This window comes from Astatotilapia calliptera, chromosome 9, assembly GCF_964374335.1.
Source record: "Astatotilapia calliptera chromosome 9, fAstCal68.1, whole genome shotgun sequence".
Lineage (NCBI taxonomy): Eukaryota > Metazoa > Chordata > Actinopteri > Cichliformes > Cichlidae > Astatotilapia > Astatotilapia calliptera.
In genome coordinates this window covers 7046268-7066698 of record NC_137430.1, presented here as the reverse complement: position 1 = coordinate 7066698, position 20431 = coordinate 7046268, and the positions used below count along the sequence as shown (strand labels likewise).

At 42.6% G+C, this 20431-nt stretch overlaps 1 protein-coding gene across 2 annotated transcripts in view; it reads left to right on the top strand.

Moving 5' to 3' along the window:
* The window catches only part of zeb1b (zinc finger E-box binding homeobox 1b), a 48134-nt gene extending 39594 nt beyond the window's left edge, over positions 1–8540 (top strand). Inside the window, exons 3-8 of one of the 2 annotated variants that reach the window (XM_026179107.2) lie at positions 1024–1185; positions 2078–2280; positions 2538–2643; positions 3113–4815; positions 6062–6239; positions 6878–8540. In XM_026179107.2, the coding sequence (XP_026034892.2) occupies positions 1024–1185; positions 2078–2280; positions 2538–2643; positions 3113–4815; positions 6062–6239; positions 6878–7596 (3071 nt within the window). In that variant the 3' untranslated portion in view covers positions 7597–8540. Of the gene's footprint in view, positions 1–1023; positions 1186–2077; positions 2281–2537; positions 2644–3112; positions 4816–6058; positions 6240–6877 lie in introns of both variants that reach the window. The other variant, XM_026179106.2, reaches the window with a different exon arrangement.
* Positions 8541–20431: the final 11891 nt, after the last annotated feature.

Below are 20431 nucleotides of genomic sequence, written 5' to 3'. Positions count from 1 at the left end.
GCGAGTCATGAAGTGCTACACCTGTTCCCGTCTCTGAGGAGAAAACAGCTGGCCCCGTCGTTCAGCACGCTCACAATTCACAAAACACAATCCTCAAATCTGCACTAAGCAGGGGTAGAGCTTAAATCGAGCCATAAAACATCTGCCTGGTAAACACCAGCGCAGTAGACTTTGCTTTTAGCTCATAGCTCACTATTCCAATTATTCTCTGTAATGACACACACAGGCACGCTAACATATCCATAATATCCATTGAGGAATAATGCTTGTGTTTAATAGCTGACATGCTATACCTGGTTCCGGCAGCCACTCCAGGAAGCGCTGCGAGAGCAGAGATAGAAAGAAGGAAGGAAGCTTTCATGCATCCCCAAGTCTGTCCTCAGGTTACACTTCCTATAACCGCAGCTTGGTCATTAGTGCTCGTTACTAGCTAGTCGGGCTCACGTGATGTGGAGAAGGAAGGCGCTCGGCTTCCACATACAGCACCTCATTTGCTGGGATATTAAGCACAGTCTAAAGGCCAAGCCTCTTCAGAGAACACAGTGTTTGTGCGTCCATGTGTGTGTGTGTGTGTGTGTTTGTGTGTGCTGGGTCTCGTGAAATGTCTGTCTGCTGCAATGCATTAGGACAAGATTCATCACCTAATTATCAGTCCAGTCTCTACAAGTGCCTTACCTAACATAGGGAACAGAGGCTGTCCATTCACTTCTAACAAAGAGCATGGTGTTCATACAGTAGCCTCTGGCCTTTGATGTTAATTAGTTTCTCATCCTATTGTGAAGTGTAGCATTCAGGATGTTGTGTTTTTCCCCCTCAACGCCGCACGCCTCGTTCTGGGCTTGTGGGATTCAGTTCAGTCATGACACTCTTTTTGACACCATGGATTATTGCATCTCATATACAAAGGTTAAGGTTTCATGTGTGCAGCGTGCATCAATAGAAAAAAAGGTGTCAAAATAACGAGGTAATCAATAACATTTCTGCAGTTGAGGCTGTAATCACTCTATGTTTGTCCTCTCGCAGTGAAGGAGGATTGTGTTTCGGATGGCGAGGATGATGTGAGCACAGACGCCCTCGTAGAGGAGATGCTCCAGCAGGGAGACACAGCCGTCATCTACCCAGAAGCCCCGGACGACGAGCCTCAGCGCCAGGGCACTCCCGATACCGGCATCCACGACGAGAATGGTACAGGGCATTGCTCGCTCTAAAACACACTTTTCATCTTAGATCTCAAAGCTACAGCAACCCACCCAGTAATTACTCGCCCCAGGGGGGCGGGGGGGAAACAGCTCTACCTGCTCACTGTATCACCTCTGGTGTTAACTCCACCCCATTAGCGCCACTTTCCGACATCATTACACACACTGCTATTTGTTAAGTGCAGCACACTGGGGCCTTTATGACTCCCGGGCTTTTGGCTTTTACCTGCTACCACTGAGAGGAAAAAAAGAAAAAGGGAGGTGAGAGGGAGGGAAGGAGGGAGGGATAGTGAGAGGAGGAGGAAAAAGCAACACCTGAGTAAATTTGTCACGTCTGTGTGAGCTCTGACTCACAGCTACCTGAGCGATAATGTGTGTGCATTCCCATCTCGAGGCCCTCACCTGTCCCGCAGGGGAAACTTAATACATCACCTGTTAACAAAGTAATGTTTTACCTGTGTGGGAGCTGGCCAACTGAGACCCTGTGTTAACCAGATTGGATCCAGACGGGAGGCTGTTGTTTACCACGCTCACTTTTCTCCGCGTGCGTGGGCGTTTTTTGAAATGCTTCAAATGCGCAACAGGACATCGGATCATGAGATATGAAGGGAGTGAAAGCTGCAAGTGCTTCTGAAGTGCAAATGAAGTCTCAAAATGTGGTTGTATACATATGTTTTGTTTACAAAGACAGGCAGGCATTTGGATAGATGATTAATCATCCATTTGGGTACCTGTGTCCTGTTTACCTGTGGGGGAGGATCCCTCAGGGATTGGTTAAATAGCACAGGAGTCGCACTGTGGCAGGCCACGTGTAACATCAGGAGTTTTTAACCCCTTCTTCTTTCCCCTGCTCACTCTCTGCTCTTCTTTTCCACTAGGAACTCCGGATTCATTCTCTCAGCTGCTCACCTGTCCGTACTGTGCACGGGGCTACAAGCGCTACAGCTCTCTGAAGGAGCACATCAAGTACAGGCACGAGAAGACGGAGGAAAGCTTCAGCTGCCCCGAGTGCAACTACAGCTTCGCCTACCGCGCCCAGCTGGAGAGGCACATGACGGTCCACAAGAGTGCACGAGATCAGGTAGAAACTGACTTCTGACAATTTCTTTTTCACAGAACGATTAGAGATGATTTGTTCCAGTAGCACACCTGCTTGCACAACGCTGTAGCGATTGTTCAAATCGACCCTGCTTATCTTAGCTTAGTTTCCTTAGCAGCTTCCAAACAGGATGAATAAACAAGAACTTTTGCCCTCCATTGATTAATGACATGAATTAGTCGCAGTTCAAAGGTTGCGTTTCCACTGTATATCTCACTGCCTCACCCCTCTCCCGACAGAGACACATCACACAGTCGGGAGGCAATCGTAAATTCAAGTGCACTGAATGTGGCAAAGCATTTAAATACAAGCACCATCTGAAGGAGCACCTACGCATTCACAGCGGTGAGTGGACAACCCCTGTCTCCATGGCAGCGTATTGTGTATGCGTGTGTGTGTTTGTGGATGGGCATGTGCTTGGACGTGAGCGGGGCGGGCGTACGCCTCGCGAGCCTCTGTTGGCCGCAGATGTTTGAGTCTCCTCTGAAGCAATATTTATGTTTTATTTCTGTTTCAGCCAATTCCCCATATTTAGATATCCTTCATCATGTTTCAGTCCATTGTGTGCTCTTCCTTAATGTGCAATAATTGTGTTTCTTTTGGCATTATGGGACAGCAATTAGAGAAGGGCATTTCCCACTGGTGCTATTACATCAGCGTTTAAGCATCATTGAAATGCATTAGAGCTTTTTCCTGTCGTGCTGCTCATAGCCTAGCTTGCTCATTTAGCTTCATTCACTAATGGAAATTTGTTTCTCCTGCCCCCAACCGCCCTTTTCTTTTTCTCCCTTGTACACATTGTGGTTTTATCCAGGAGAGAAACCCTATGAGTGCTCCAACTGCAAGAAGCGCTTCTCCCACTCGGGCTCATATAGCTCCCACATCAGCAGTAAGAAGTGCATCAGCGTCATCTCAGTTAACGGCAGATCGCGCCTAGGAAACGCCAAAACCCAGAGCCAGGGTCAGTCACCAGGACTTTCAACACCACCCTCGGTCCTCCGCACTCAGATTAGGGAGAAGCTGGAGCACAGCAAGCCCCTGCAGGAGCAGCTGCCGCTAAACCAGATCAAGACAGAACCTGTAGACTACGAGTACAAGCCAACAGTGATATCGTCCCCGACTGTGACCGCCATGAATGGCGGCGTTTTCGGCGGAGGAGCTGCAGCTCCTCTGCAGGGCACAGTGCAAGCTGTGGTCCTACCCACTGTGGGGCTGGTATCGCCCATCAGCATCAATCTGGCAGACCTGCAGAATGCGCTCAAAGTGGCGGTGGATGGTAATGTCATCCGTCAGGTGCTAGAAAACAATGCCAAAGGCCAGGTGAACTCGGGGCTAACCACTGGAACGCTTCACACCCCACAACAGCAACTCATCTCAGCCATCAGTCTGCCAATAGTGGGTCAGGATGGAAATGCAAAAATCATTATCAACTACAATTTGGACCCCAACCAGGGTCAGCTAACAGCCCATAATCTAAAGAAAGAGCCAGAGCCTATGTCACCAGCTCAAACCACCACCAACACGTTCAAGTCCCAGAAACTCCCAGAAGATCTGACTATCAGAGGCAACAGGGCCAATGAGACAAAAGAAAAAGAGGAGAAGACCACTAAGACTTGTCTCCTGTGTGACAACTGTCCCGGTGGGCTGGATGCACTCCACGCCCTAAAGCACTGCAAGAAGGATTGTCTCAAACTGAATGGCGCAGGCCTGGATAGGTCCGATTCTACTATTGCTGCCCTGCTGTCAGACGGAGGTCTCTGCAGCCAGCCCAAGAACCTGCTGTCACTGCTCAAGGCCTACTTTGCCTTAAACGCAGAGCCCACCAAGGATGAGCTGGCCAAGATCTCTGACTCGGTCAGCCTCCCGGTCTCTGTGGTAAAGAAGTGGTTTGAAAAAATGCAGGAGGGTCAGATATCTCTGGGTGCCCCAACACCTCCCTCAGAGGAAGAGGACACTTGTGAATCTAACAGCGTGGTGTCTCTGGTCCCAGGGAAGGACAAAGCCACTATAATTCCTCCTGTGACCCAGGACAGCCCAACAGAAGCTACCCCAGCAGAGATCAACGGCACTCACAGCTCGCCGGCCTCCCCTTCGCCACTAAATCTGACAGCCGGAGGTCCTGGCCCAGCGAAGAAAACCCAGAGCACCGAGGGACCCCTAGACCTATCGCTGCCGAAGCCAGCCAGAGATGAAGCAGAGAGAGCGGCCAATAAAACCTGCCTTTACCCCTCCCCTTCCTCTGGCTCCGCCAACATGGACGAACCCCTAAACTTAACTTGCACAAAGAAAGAGGCATTGCCACTCTCAGCCATGGGCACCTGCCCCACCGCACTGTACGCCAGCCAGCCAAGTGCCAAATCTCTTGACATCGTCACCACAATGCAATGCCTAAGAGCACTAGCCACCAACAACAAACAGACTATCTTGATCCCCCAGCTGGCTTACACCTATACCACTACAGCAAACAGCCCCGCAGGGACCGAAACGCACGAAACCATCCACCTCAACGGAGTCAAGGTGTGCACCATTTATGTCCCCTCATTTTATTAGCAGCAGAGCTGATACAATGATGCTACTCGTATTTGCACACTAAATATGAAGCTAGCTAGCCATCTGCTAGCTTATGTAAATATGTAAAACAAAGGTTCTGACTCATCGCTAATAGGACACACTAATTAACTGTTACCTTTTATTTACGTGCCAAAGGAGACAGAAAGGGTTATGTTACCTTTTGATAGAGCCAGGCCAGCTGTCACGCCCCTTTCAAGGCTTTATGGTACTCTAAGCTAAGAGGCTAGTGGTAGCTTCATATTTTCCCATCTCTTAATCGTTTAATCGCTAGCTTAAAAAGCTAAACTATTACACCCATTTCCAGCTCTTTGTTTTTATTCACAGAGCAGTTTTGCATGATTTACAGTTCAGATTAATCCCGGTGCCACTCCTTTATTCAGCAGAATAGCTCCCTTTAAGCATATTTTTCATAATTAACACTTTAATTCTAATGCTTACAAAAGAGCTTAATTAGTTTCCTGAGTTATCAGAAAATATGTTTGCCTTCAATTATGTGAGTTATATAAAGGATTGAGGGTTTAATCCATGAACAACTTTGAGAATCAAGTGCATCGGAATCAAGTTGGCTTTTATCTTTTTCGGAGCAATCAGTCAAAACATTCAATCCATGTACGGGCTTGTTGTTCAGAACCACCATCACCTGATAGATAGTCTGAAACCATCCAAAATCAAATCAATAAGTCATATATAGAAATGTCAAAATTGGGCTCTTTGTAAAAATGATAGCCCTTAATAGTTCTTCATTGTGCAGACATCTAATGGGCCTCTAATGATGGATGTAGATGCCTGGGTGTGTGAGTGATCTTCCTGGGCTGTCACCCAGAGGACATGAGGCTGCACTTTACTGCAAAGCTTCTATTGATCTGTTGGAATCTGTTTAAGCGCAGCACCTCTGCCTGCCGCATTGATTTATCGCTGTTGTATTATACTTTTGTGTTAAGTGGATTGGCATAGACCTGTCTTGTAAAAAGGAGCCCTATGCATATATATGCAGTGGATAGGTTGCTAGGTTCAGAGTTTCTAGGAAAAGATTGGTAAAAACCTATGATCAGGGGATGATTCAGTACCACATCCCACAAAGGACACATAGTTTACTGGTATTCTGAGTCATCAATTGTCTTTTGCTGTCAAACAGATTGAGCATAACTATGCATTCCTACAAGTGTGTCTAATTTCTCATATTCCCCAGGAGGACAGGCAAGACACGGGTTCAGAGGGTGTTTCCACAGTCGAGGAGCAGAACGACTCAGACTCGGGCCCTCCGAGGAAGAAGATGAAGAAGACGGATAGCGGCATGTACGCCTGCGACCTGTGCGACAAGATCTTCCAAAAGAGCAGCTCGCTCCTGAGGCACAAATACGAACACACAGGTAAACATTCGTGTTTCCCAGGGCCTTCACACAAGCACAGCCAGAAAAACAGAACCGGAACTTGTCTCACCATCGCTCACTCTGTTGGGTCCTGGGAAAGATGAGTCAGAGTGCGAGCAAAAGGGGGATTTTGAGCTACAGCATAAAGAAGGGTGGACACCTCCATTCCAGCAGGTATTACTCAACATGCACAGAAGAGGTCTGAGAATTTCTTTCCGCCAACTCCCCACCTCTGCGCTGCCAGCTTCTCATGTGAAGCAAGAGGCGAGCTCTGGTAGTGATTTGGATTGCTCCATGATGATGATTCTGTGGCCAAGCTCAGGTCAACACTCTCAGAGGCATTTTCGATGTTTTTTTTCTTTATTACTCTGATACCTGGCTCGGGACCACAGTTTTCGGCTCCAAATGATCTCATGCTAGGTGAAACTAGCTGCTCCCTGCCTGGATAAAGTTTTCTTGAAAGTTTTGAAGCACAATCGTTGTGATTTTGTTGTATTGTTTGGAAATGTTCTCCTTGGATACACTGATGATAGATACTGATTTCAGCTTTCCGGCACTGGCACCTTATTGTTAATATTTTCTCTTTGCATAAATATGTTTGATGTGTTGACATCTATTTGCTTTGTTATTCTCTGCAGGGAAGCGACCTCACGAGTGCGGCATCTGCAGCAAGGCCTTCAAACACAAACACCACTTGATCGAACATATGCGGCTCCACTCGGGGGAGAAGCCGTACCAGTGCGACAAGTGTGGCAAGCGTTTCTCCCACTCGGGCTCCTACTCCCAGCACATGAACCACCGCTACTCCTACTGCAAGAAGGAGACGCAGAGCCAAGCGGGAGGGCGGGAGAGCCCGGAGGAGGACGGCGAGACCCAGATTGACATGGAGGTCCTGAGCGGGGCACAGAGACAGCTCCTGGCCCCGTCCCAGCTGGACTCAGATGAGCGAGGGAGCAGCACCAGAGACGATGAGGAGAGCGAGGAGGAGGAGGAGGAGGAAGGCGTGGTGGACATGGATGATATCCAGGTGGTGCAGATAGGGGACGAAGGAGGGGAAGAGGAGGACGAGCCAGAGGAGCGGAATGAGGAGGAAATGAAGAGAGTAGCGGTGGAAGAGGGAGGAGAGGAGGAAAAAAGCGAGACAGGAGAAGAGGATGGGCTCGGGAGCGTTCAGGAAGAAACCAACGTGGAGGAGGAGAAGGCGATGGAAACTGAAGGAAGCTCCCCTGAAGCTGAAACTGAAGGTGGCCTGAGCGAAAGAGAAGGAGGAGAGGTCGCAGAGGAGAGTCAAAGCGAAACAAACAGGAACGAGGTTTGTGAAGATGAGAAGCAGACACCACGGGAGAAAGGAGACTAAACGAGGAACCAGACTCCTCTACTAGACACAATCAGACTCCTCCTCGCTGTGTGCAGAGGAAGAACGCACGAGATGATGTCTGGTCACTCTGACAGTTCACTACTGTGTAGAAATCCAGGTGTGCCTGAAAAAATACTAGTGACTTTTCCACAGGAGAACAGTTTCTCGCTGTTAGAAAAATCCATTTGTAAAGAAAAAGACGAAGACGAACGTGAATTTTAACAAATGAAGGACATGCATTATACAGACTTTGGAAGCTAGAGCCGACACGTTTTAGATAATGTTTTATTACTAAAACACCTTGGGTCATTTCTTTTTATCAGTGTTACTAATTTTATCACTCATATTTTAACCTTTAAAACCTGTACAGTTCGGGAGATATTTCTATATCTTTTTATTGCCAATGAACAAAAAAAAGTCAGTATTTTGTTAGGTTGGAAGGAAAATAAGAAAAAATCCTGTGCACTACAAGTGGCTTGGTTTACCTTTTGATGGAGCAGTTGAGTTGTGTTGTCTACCCTTCAGTATTACTGCATTAGATATACAATGCCATCATGCTAGCAGATGCTAGCGTTACAATTCTTTCTTTTTTTATAGTTTTGATTGGATCATGAGCCTTATGAAGAAAATATCATCAGCATTTAGTTCCTTTGAGACTTTGTTTTCTTCTTCTTTTTTTAAAATCAGCATTTAACAAAAATTGTTTGACATGTTGGGCAAATATTTTCTTTCTTGATACCAATTTGGTGTAAAGCTCAAAACCACTTAGCCATATTGGTAGCCTGGCAGCGTCTGAACAATTACTAGCACATTATAGATCATTAATTTAAACCCCTAAAACTGCACACAGTCATGTTTACCCCTGTGCAAATGCTTCACTGTGGCCTAAATGCAGTTCAATTGGCATTTCCCTCTCCTGGTTCTGCTGTCTTAAGATCAGGGTTTTTTCTTTAGTTATATAACCTTTCGTAGCTTCTATAAGATTAACATAAGACATGGTCACATTTTATTGTGCAATCGTAAACTATGTTAGAAAACGCTATTACATGTCCCAGAGCAGACGTTTGCTAACAAGAGACTAAATGAGGCTACAGAAGTTTCTGGGAAATACTCAGCAGCTTAGTATTGGTGATGCCAAAGTCATGGCAAAGCCTAACTTTAGAACAATTTGTGGAGATGATTTTGCTTAACAAATCATGTTACGTATCTTTCAGGTTTCCACAGAGATTTTCCACGATAATCCAAAAGCCAGTGGAAAAATCTTACTGGCTTTTTATTGAAGGAATGCTAACTTCCAGGTTCACCTATAGAAAAGGCTGTTGTTCTATATAAAGATACAAAGTATATGTAGTATGTTGGAGTTATATTGAAAAGGGAAATTGTTTATGTTAAACTTTTCAAGAAAGTTTTTCACTAAATATCTATGAGATAGCCTGTTCATCTGTAATGCTGCTCTGCTACATGTGCTGCAACAGCTAACAGCTATGTAATGACACCAAATATAAAAGGCCTCAATTTCTGCAATTCTTAAAAACAAATCAAAAGTATCCCAATATCTTCTACATTTAAGCTGATAAAGCAGCACTCAAATATCCGTCGCCCTCTCCTTTAGACGGAGCCAGGCTACCTATTTCCCTTTGTTTCCATTAGCTTAGCTTATTGCTAAGCTAAGCTAATTTTAGTTACTAGCAAGACAGTATAAAGCTCAAAATGTCAAACAAATTATTTAAAGTTCAGAGCGAGCAGAAAGCGGATGTAGAAAACTGTCTCATCCTTCCTATAACCCCGCCCCACCCTCAGAGCCTTATGCAAAAAAATAACATTAAAATGATCAAACTGAACAAGAGAAGCATGCATATCAAAAGTACCACTGAATATTGCTGTTGGAGCTATGATCAGGTATTGCCGGGTCCAAGATCAACCGATAAGCCGGGATACTGTTAACTTTGGCTGGTGGCCGCACCAGAGAGAGTATAGTTTAGCGTAAAATGTGTTCCTGTGTTATAGATTTTAAAGAATTTGCTTTCACCTAATCTGAGAAACGAACGGAAAAAAAATTGCAATGCACATTTTGTTTTTCAAATGGGTGATGATGAAATACACTTTCTTATTTTTGACTGTGTCCTGCCTTTCTGAAGCTTATTCAGTGCACTTGTTTAAACACACCATGAAATGCTCAGATGTCTCTTCAGGTAACAAAATGTAGGCAAATATGAATCCTAGGAGTTTAATCCAACATCGTTTTACCTGTCAGTATTATTTTTTATTTCATTTTTTTTATTTGTTTTCATTTTTTTGCTCTTACGTTGTTTTATGTTCCGTGTCCGTGTGCGTACTGTATGTTTTCAGCAATGGCAGTATTATCCCCACCCCCAGCGAGTTGGGTATGTCTCTTTAGTCATAGAGAACTTTTATATTTATGTGTCTTATTTTTTATATTTCTTTATGGTTATTTATTACACTATGTAGTGTACAATACTGTAGTTTGTATTAATACGATAATATATTTTAGTATGGGACAAAAAAAGAATCAATGGCAAATAACTACAAGCCTGGAAAAATCAGACTCTGGCATACTGAAGTATGTTTTTGGAACAAATGAAGTGATGTTTTTCTTAGGGAAAAAAAGAAACTCGCACCCTGCAAGCCTGAAAATTGGAACCTGTGACCTCTGCATCCATTCTCATGTTAGTTTAGTTTTCTTTCCCCTTTCTAATATGAAGCTACTGAACTTTTGAAAACTAATTGTATGTCTAATAGCATGAGTGTGTTCTGTTGTATTGAAGGATGATCCTTAATCCCACAAATTGTCCTTTTTGCCAAGCCAAAATAATATTTGACGTACGTTTCTTATTTGTTTTTATTTGTGCCAATTTGTTACTTTATATGTCAGTGTCATGACCGCACCCAGTTTTATATGCCCCCCCTCTTTAACACCCTCATCTTTTTTTATAGTGATTGTTTTTGTTTTGTCTTTTTTGTTCATTTTTTATGACTCCCCATCTCACAATAAAATACATCAATTACAAGCTGTTCGGTTTGTCATGAGATTTTTCATTAAGAGTTTGGAAATTACAAAACGCTCTTTCATGCACTTCTGCTTTCATGTCTTTCTAAGCTTTTGCTTTCTTAATCAGAATTTTGAAAATAATTTTGAAATGTTCATTTTAGAAAACACCGAATTAAATCTGGCTGTGGTGTAAAACATGGAGAAATGCAGTTCATGGTCACATTTTGTATTTGGGATTGATGTTGGTGAGCCCCACAACCAGTGTAGGAGTCGTTACTTTAAAAAAGTAGTTTAGACACATGACTTGTTAGTTTTCTTAAAGGCAACACAGTACATTACTTAATTACTTGCCAGAGCAAGTAAGATGTTACACTACTCATTACATTACTTACTACATTACTCATAGGATAGGATCTTCCCTTTAGTATTTCCATATAAACACAAACGGGGTTAAGGCAAAGCAAAGATGAAATATAGCACAAAGAGATTTCAAAGCGATCGCCATGGTGATTCTGCTTTTAAAAAACACACAGTTGGAAATGGACCCTGTCTTTTTTACCTGTTGAGGATCAGGGTCCGGCTGCTGGGCAGCATGCAGTCGGGCTTTAACATCATTCTCGGCTCTTGGCTACACTGCAAAAACTCAAAATCCTACCAAGTATATTTGTCTAATTTCTAGTCAAAATATCTCATCAAACTTGTTTTTAGACTTTTCCCACTTAATACGAGATATTTTTGCTTGAAATAAGTGGAATGAAATCTGCCATTGGAACTGTGGGGTAGCATAACATAAGCAGCAAGGAAAGTGATAGGAAGAAAGCATCAGCAGACTGTTCAAGTTTCTTTTAAGTGTCCTTTGTTTTCTGGCATCACCATTCAACAATTTTTCACTCAAAAAGTCAAAATCCCACCTGCTTTACACAGAATTCCACCCACAGCTGAACCCTTATTAATCCCTACCATTGAGAAAACAGGTTAGACCAAATAACACAGTCTAGACAAAGAAACAGGAATAAAATCATTCTTCCACTTAAACTCATTTACCCAACTGACAGTTTGAAAAGTCAGTCTCTTCCCACAATCCGACTCATGAGGTTATTTTAAAGTAAATAAATAATTTTACACAAAAGAAAAACCCCTTCATTTGGTTACACCCAATTAACTCGATCATTGACATCACACCCTATATAACCAGGAAGTACTCGGGCGGCCCCTCTCATACACCTGTTTTATATACTGGACCTGCGCAAAGGAACACAGAATGGTAAGTGTAACCAAACTACATGAACAAATGAAAGATTCAAATCAACTAATGATTAACTGACATTTAGCTTTAAGAACATTTGCACAGGTGTAATGAATGTAACCAATGCTACCACAAACAGACCGGGATGGTATGTAGAGCCAAGATTACATCTGCAGTGTCTACATTAAAGCAGTATGATTCATTATAAGATAACACAAGACAAATTAACAACATATGTAAGTGACAAATGGTAAATGAATGAAATCCCAGCCACTTTGTCACAGGAACAAGTGAAAATTCTCCAGAATTCTGTCTAAACACAGCTTTCTATATCTCACTGAAATGTTACTCTGTAGCTGATTGTCACATTTTAAGAGTGATGAGATATTTTGACTAGAAATTAGACAAATACACTTGGTAAGATTTTGAGTTTTTGGGTTGGCGTGCAGTAAATGAGAGTGCTTTATACAACTTGCCTCATTCACTCATATATACACACATAAGTGCTTTCTATTCACACAAGATGGATTCACTGGAGAGCAACTTGGGGGTTTGCGTCTTGCCCAAGGGTGTTTGGCATTAAGGCCGGAGCAGCCAGGGATTGAACCACCAACCTTCCAATTAGTAGATGTCCAGCCTCCTGAGCTACAGCCCCCCCTGTCTGTGCAGATGCTTGTGGCTAATGTAACGTGATTACGAATTACTGTAATCACATTACATTTTTCAGTGATGCAGTAATGTATAATGTTACTAAAGAAGTTTCACCCAACACTGCCCATGACCCGGACCATGATAAGCCACAGAAGATGGGTGGATTCATAAAGTTCTGAGGAAAAACCTCAAATGACCAAAAAAGCAGAACAAAATGAAGCAACAGTTTCACATTTTAGGAAACACTTTTTAGCTTCAGCGGAAAACAGGAAGACACTTCATGAAATATTTGATGTGATAGAACTGAAAAACAAAACCTTTTAGTGGAGACTTGACTGCATTTCAGTCAGCATCAGTAGAATTCACGGATCATCAAGTTACAGACACATGGGCACAGCTGTTTGGTGGAGCCAACTTGTTTTGCTGATGAGGCTTTTTATTCTTTTCGTCACACAGGAACATGTACATACATGTAGATGGAATAGTTTGAAATGGAGAGCAAGATGAAAGTAAACATCACAATACAATTTCATTAAAAGCTCTAAAGTACCTTATATTGAAAATGAGGCAGCCAGAGCTTTTTCATGTAATGATAATACTATACTGTAAGTTTTCACACACACACACACACACACACCTGTTGTCCTCTTCTTCCTCTCTCCTTGATAATCTCCTCCTCTTTTTAATCCTCTCAGTGCCTCATGCCAGCACCACAGTCCTGCTTCCAAATGAAAGTTGAAACAAAAGTAGAGCTCAGGGAGATTTTCTCTCAGGAAAACACTTTTAGGATTTGCCCACAGAAGAGAAAACCTTTTTGTCCTCTTGTTGACAATAATAATGTTAAAACAGAAGTATTGACTGCAATTTATCCTGAATTGGTTGAATAAATATGACAATTTTCAGAACGACAGGGCATCCATCCATTTTATTGATTTTTTTTCTACTAGTTAGCTGACTACTAACCTCATCAGTGTAGAGGAATCAGGAATCATTGAAAACTGTATTCTACAAGTGATATCATTTTATTATTATACATGTGTGCATCTTATATAAAAAATACAATTCTCTTGGATACAATTTAAAAAAAACCAACCATCTCTTAGACTGTATTTGACTCCCTGGGTACGTGGTCCATTATATAAGCCTGGGTCAACAGACGCTAGTAGATAAGCTAATTGTCTTCCATGGGTATCTTAAATAGTTTTTTTCACTTTTCTTTTTTTTTTCTTCCACTATCAGAATCTTAGTGGAATTACCCAGATACTATGTTTAGTTTCTTTTTCCTTTCCCATAGAGGCACCGGAATATAATAGACTTAGCTTGCCCCCCCCCTGCAGGCCATTAAAAAGAATACAGGTTTAAGGTCCTTCCATTCATTTTTCAGACTTTGAAGCTTAAACCATCTTTTAACTACAGTTTATGCATGGGAGTTGTCTCCTATGCCCCTTGAAGGCAGTAAATAGTCCTATTTTCCAGACTTTACTCAGCGCCTCGGGTCACAGGCTTATCAACAAAAGAAATACTAAGTCACAAGCAATGTTCCCTCTAAGCCCCGCGCGTGCGTAATTGGGTCTCTGCACACAAAAAAGATCTAACCTGAATTGAAATTAAAATTAAAACTTTAACAATTCTGTTTTGCAATGTTAGTAAGTGACTGGCTGCTCCCATATGGGATTAGAACGATGCCACCTTATCCCATAGCCCAATGGTATACGCAGCTAATCAACGTTGTTGACAGGCTATGACAGCGTCCTTATGTGCCGACACCAGTGTTTTAGCTAGCAAAGCGGCGTGGCTGATGTGGAGTGAAGCCACGTTAATGACAACGTGTACAACCATTGGAGATGTGAGCAGGACAGACAAACAATTGACGGAAAAAGTGTGGACTTTATACCAGTTTTTAAATTGTGTTGATCGGCCACGTAAAACCAGAGTTATGATAAAAATATATGCAATGTTTGGAAAACGCTGGAAAGCACTCTCCACCTGTGAGCAAAACCAAAAAACCCCACACCTTTTCCTATTGGTCGAAAAATTTAACATGTCGACCAATCAAAAATTATATGGCAACATGGCATTTAGATGTTTATGAAGGGGGGAAGTTTTAGGAGTGACGGCGGTGTTTCGAGATGTGAGAGATTTGAGACGTTTAGCGCAAATCTTGTGTAGTTAGTGTGTAGTGTAGTCAATAGTTTTGTTGTGTGTGTCAGAACAATGAGGCGACTGCTGAGTGTTACATCTCCTGCTGTCAGGCCTGCAGGTATCAGACTTGTGATGTTCTCCTTTATCTCATAGTGGACAGAAATTATGTTTTGCAGTGGCACAAATAATTTGTGTGGCATCAAATTTGATGCAGAAACACCTGATTGTTCTGTAAATAGTTTGAAATGTTTATTTAAAAAGACGCCTTGGCTGCATTTTTAGGTAAACAGCTGCAAAAACTTTGTTTAACTCAGTTACTTTGAAGATGTAACTATATAATTAATTGCCCAACACTGGTCATTATATACTGTATTTTGCAGACAGAGTTACAGGACTCTCTCCCAGACCACAGACTCATAATACAAGTCAGAGCTTTATTTAAAAAAAGAAAGTTGTGTTTTCAAAATTGGAATTAGTTATTTTTTACTTCCAATAGTGTTAACATGCTACACAGATCATGAACAAGATTTTTTATTTTTTTTAAATTGTAAGTGGGCTAAAGCACTTAATTAAAAGTAGTCTAACATAAATGTAAATGCTGTAATTTGATTATTTTAATAAACCAAGTAACTTGGATGGATTCGATGCCAGCGTGACCACAGTGCACACGTCTGCTGTTGCTCACAGTGGGTGTGAGTTTGTGTTCGCTCAGACACATGAAAAATTGGAGGGAACATTGGTCACAAGTGGTAGTTTATTTATAAACCATGTTATCTGAAGTGGTTACATAGTTGTGAGATCATGGAGGCGTAACAAATTAATCAGAAGAGCAGATTTAAACCTTACTCCATCATAAAAATAAAATTTAATAGAGGGATCACATGTTAGTGATTGGGCAGAATCATTCAAGCCCGTCTGGTTATAGACCAGCCCAAGGTCAACCCTATTGATCCAGATTAGGTTTCCAGGAGGTTCGACCCTCCTCCGGCCTCCCCAAACCCACCCCCTCCACTAACATGAATTAGTAATGGAATGGACTGAAAATCCATAGTCAGTGCGGGCGCTGTAAATGATACAATAGCTGGTGAACATATTTGATAGTTATTCTTGCATAGTGTATTCTTTCTGCCTTCCCAGAAGCACAGTCTCGCTTTGGATCCCTAAGGATGATTTTGGGGGGCATTTTAGGAACATCCTTAAGTCTTAAGAAGATGCTCCTGAGCCAGAGTCTTTGTTTTAAAGGAAGGAAATCATGGGTGGGATGGGATTCAAACTTCCTCCTTTGTCTTTTGTCTCTTCGGAGCAGAAGGAGTCCAAGCGATTGTACTATACATCTGCGATCTGAATTTACGGGAGTGTTTGTGAATGTGGTGGAGGGGGACTGTGGCGGAGAGATACAGAATAATCTGTCAGGGGTTTTGCTCTGCAGTCGTGTTAAATAGGTCTTCAGAGACATTTATAGAGGAGGGGGTTTGGTGGTGGAACAGTGCTTTACAGCTCACACCCTAACATTAAGGTGTCAAAACATCCAACAGCATCTTGTAATTGTACCTGTAATAAATGTCTTTAACAGTGATCACAGCAATACTCAGACTCCATTCTGAAATTCCACAAAGGTTAACCAGTGCGTAGCCTGTGGCTCCATGTTCAATATGTGGGGCCGTTTTACAGGCTTTCAGGCCAATCCGGGACTTAAAGCCAAGATATTGCCATATGTTCTGCTGGGCTCAGCATTTCAAAGGAAAATTGAAAAGCTATAACTGCTAAGAGGATATGGAGTGCTCTTGCCAATAATGGTGCAAAAGCCTGATGAAGTATCATGGCTGCCGGGACTCTGACACTGAGCCAAACCCAGGGGGCCGAAGCTCCCCGGGGAAATTTAGAGAAAAGCCGGGAGGAGGAGGCAGAGGAAAGAAAAACCGGCGCTCAGGAAATAGCAGTCACTTAAATATCATGTTCATTTACTCAACCACTAAATAGCAGAATGTATACAAAAGTGTGTGTGTGTGTGTGTGTGTGTGTGTGTGTGTGTGTGTGTGTGTGTGTGTGTGTAAGAGAGCAGGCTAATATATGCCACTTCATTTGACAAATTGCTGTTTCAGAGCTCTAGTTTAACACAGCGGTCAGCAGAAGCTCATACATAACTGAAACCTGCGCATCAAACTACATTATATAACCATGGCCTTTACAGGCTCATAAACATACCAAACAAACAATTATGACATTACTTCTTTTTTTTACTTATTTAGCAAAGCTACGTTAGCTATACTGCGCTAACAAGGTAGCAATCATATCCCGGGACAAACATGAAACTTTATGTGCAACAGGACTTCTTGAAGTATTGATCTGTTTAACTCCTAAACCATGAAGGTAGAAGGAAACAGTCACACTTCAGTCATGAACAGAAGCTCAAATCAAACAGTCAATCCCGGCTGTCGAGCACAGGCCACAAGAGAAACATCACAGGCTTCTGCAAGCCTTCAAACTTTAATAACAGAGCAGTCATTTCCAAAATGACTAAACAAAACTCTTCCCAGAGAGCAATTTAACAGCCTTAATCACTTGTTCACAGACACGAGTGACCATTTCGAGAGATCCTGATATTAACGTCACAGACGTCCAGCTGCTGTTAAATTAACAAAACAAAGGCTGATTTAAGCTAGCATTAAACTAACATTAGCTATAATATATATTCATCCATATATTGTTTTTTGCTAGTTCAACTGAGGGTTGCAGCAGGCCACATGCTTTCATTTTTTCCATGTCCTTCTATCAACACTGCCAACACAGCCATACACAAACATGTTTTAGCCCACTGTAGTGATTCCTGCAGGGTTTTTTGTGGGTTCTGTTTAAGCTAAAGTTTTGGCGAGGCCAGCCAAAGTATGAATGGCCTAGATTTTTCCTTTTTTTGGGGGGGGGGGGGGGGTGGGGGTGCTAACAGAGAGGGACAGGGGGACAGAGAGCTCAGTTTTTTTTGGTTTTGTTCTTTTTTGTCGTTGTTGTTGCATATACCCCATACACTGTGATTACAGGAACACTGACTAGGACCCCAAACTGTCCTCCACTTGTAGATAAGCCATGTTTTTGTGAACTGTTAAACAGCTGCACCCTCAGAAAAGCTGTTACCAGCCTCGAGTCCTACAATGCTGCTTCTAAACTCCTGGGACAGATGTGATCAAGGCACCTCTTACCACCAATCTCATAGACTCATAACCTAAACCACAGGTTTCAAGTATAGTCTATTGTTTCCTTACTTTTCCCAAAGTCCACTCTGTTTCATTACTTGATAGGTTAAAAATAACACATCAGCTTATTTGTGACTAGCTGAGGCCACATTTTTATGGGAAAGCAATGCAGAAATCCTGGTAATTCCCCCGGTACTTCCACAAAGTTTTCTTTTTCAGCTGCACTTGTGGTTCCTAGTTCTGTTTTATAAAAAGAAACTGTAAGTGTTCTCCGCTCGTCCACATTTATGAGAAACTGTTGCACTGCTGTCTGTATGTCCTAGCAGGACAGGGTTTATCATGAACATAGGAAAGCACATGTCCCGCCCACTGATTTACCATAATAGCTGCATGATAATGTAAGCACATTTTTATAACATAATTATATTGCTGTTATGCATACCAAAAGGTTGTCATATTACATTATTACATAATATAATTCAATTCAGTTTCAATTCAATTTTATTTATACTGCACCAAATCACAACAAGTCGCCTCAAGGCGCTTTATATTGTAAGGTAGACCCTACAATAATACATATAGAGAAAAACCCAACAATCATATGAGCTCCTATGAGCAAGCACTTGGGCGACACTGGAAAGGAAAACCCCCTTTTAACAGGAAGAAACCTCCGGAAGAACCAGGCTCAGGGAGGGGCGGGGCCTTCTGCTGCAACCGGTTGGGGTGAGAGAAGGAAGACAGGATGAAAACCTGCTTGAAAGACTATTTATCAGAAGAAAATTGTAAGTAACACATAAGATTCATCAGCAATCCATGCTGACACAATGTGTCAAGACAGGAAATACTGTGACATTTGAATACTAATTAAAAAAATGTGCTTAGCTCTACAGTTACAGTCCGGGGGGGGGGGGGGGGCTTCTGGAGTAAGTAAATGGATATAGAATTGGTTGTTCAATTTCAGCAGTTATGTTTTATTATTATTTTATTTTATTTAAAACAAACAAAAACATCTGACTCAAAATACAGGTGTGTGTGTGTGTGTGTGTGTCTCGTCCGTTTGCATTGGTCAAAGGATTGCAGGGTGACGTGTGTGTGTGTGTGTGTGTGTGTGTGTGTGTGTGTGTGTGTGTGTGTCAGTCAAATGGTTGATTGGATTGTTCTGTATTTGGCTCAGACTTCGAACATCTCCCTGGTGAATTACCCTTCAGCTACAGTAATATGAAACCAGTCATTAACCATGTTGAGATCCACTGAGGTTTTCGGTGTCCTTGTTTAGCGTGCAGTCGTTATCCTGAAGCCTGGTCACCTTTTACCCATCACCTTAATCACAAATAAAAGCTTTACCCCTCCTTGCCCACCCTACCGACACACACGCACACAGTTTTGCTCCTCTTGCCTTCGAGCTGAATCCTATTACAGTGTTTCTCAGAGATAAGCCCTGGTGAAATCTATCTATAAATGAAATTTATGCATCATCGTTTAAGCTTGTAATTGCTTAGAGGCTCTATTTATTTTATTAGGCAGCATATCTTTTCTATTGGGGAGCTGAAAGCGTGTTAGTAGCTGAGATTTCACTTTCTTTTTGGGTTGCTTTGTATTAAGGACAATGAGATGAAAGCTTCGCATGTCAAATCTCTCTCTCCCTTCCACACGTACATATATTTAGAGTATTAAGGCTCTGGCAGTTTCGTGCTTTCTTTTCAGGGTGAGGTTCAGGGCTGAGTTTCACCACTTCCCCTCCTCGTTACCACATTGGGACTAGAGTTGCGCTAGAAAAACACCAGCGCAACCACAATCACCTCGCAACCTCTGCCTCTACACACACACACACACACACACACAGCAGAGCAACCGATATTTGCAGGTAAGGCCGGCCCTCCCACACTGCTGGGACAACATGGAGCAGTTCTCAGTCATGACTAGAATAACAAGGAGCTGCACAGAATTCAATTAAATGGTCTGCTCTTTGAAAAGCTACCACCCACCTGCCTGCATACACACACTCACACTAAGCTCTGTGCTGTAAGTAACGCACCTCCACCCATCTACCCACTCTTGTATGCTTTGGTCTTCCCACACATGCAGGAAAGCATGCATGAACACACACATACACAAGCTAATATCCATTTCTCCTTTCTCAGTCTCTCTGCTGTGTGTGTGTAATCCCATTGTCCCGTCCTCCTCAGAGGAGCACGGACCTTCAAGTGTCGTCTCTAAAGCTGCCACCTAATTGGTTGCTGGTTGCTGGATAAGCCCATAAAAAAGGCGTGACATCTCTTTACAATGCCTTAAAGGTTCACCTTTTTGTCCTTACAGGGGCAAATGCTTCAAGGACTACAGAGCATCTCCCCACATTTCAGCTCTTCAGTTAGTGATGTTTCCTTCCTAGATATCATCTCACAGGAGAGCTTCTTCGGGTACCACGAAAATAAGATTTCACCTGTGTCCTTGTGACCCAAGACGCTAAGAGAGAGAAATAAAATGGAAAGCTCCACATGTTGATTTCCACTGTCACAGACTCCCTTAGATGATGCTTTTACTGTAGATGTCCACTCCTCACCATGAAGCTTTGGTGTAGAAACATCCCGTACGTGCACA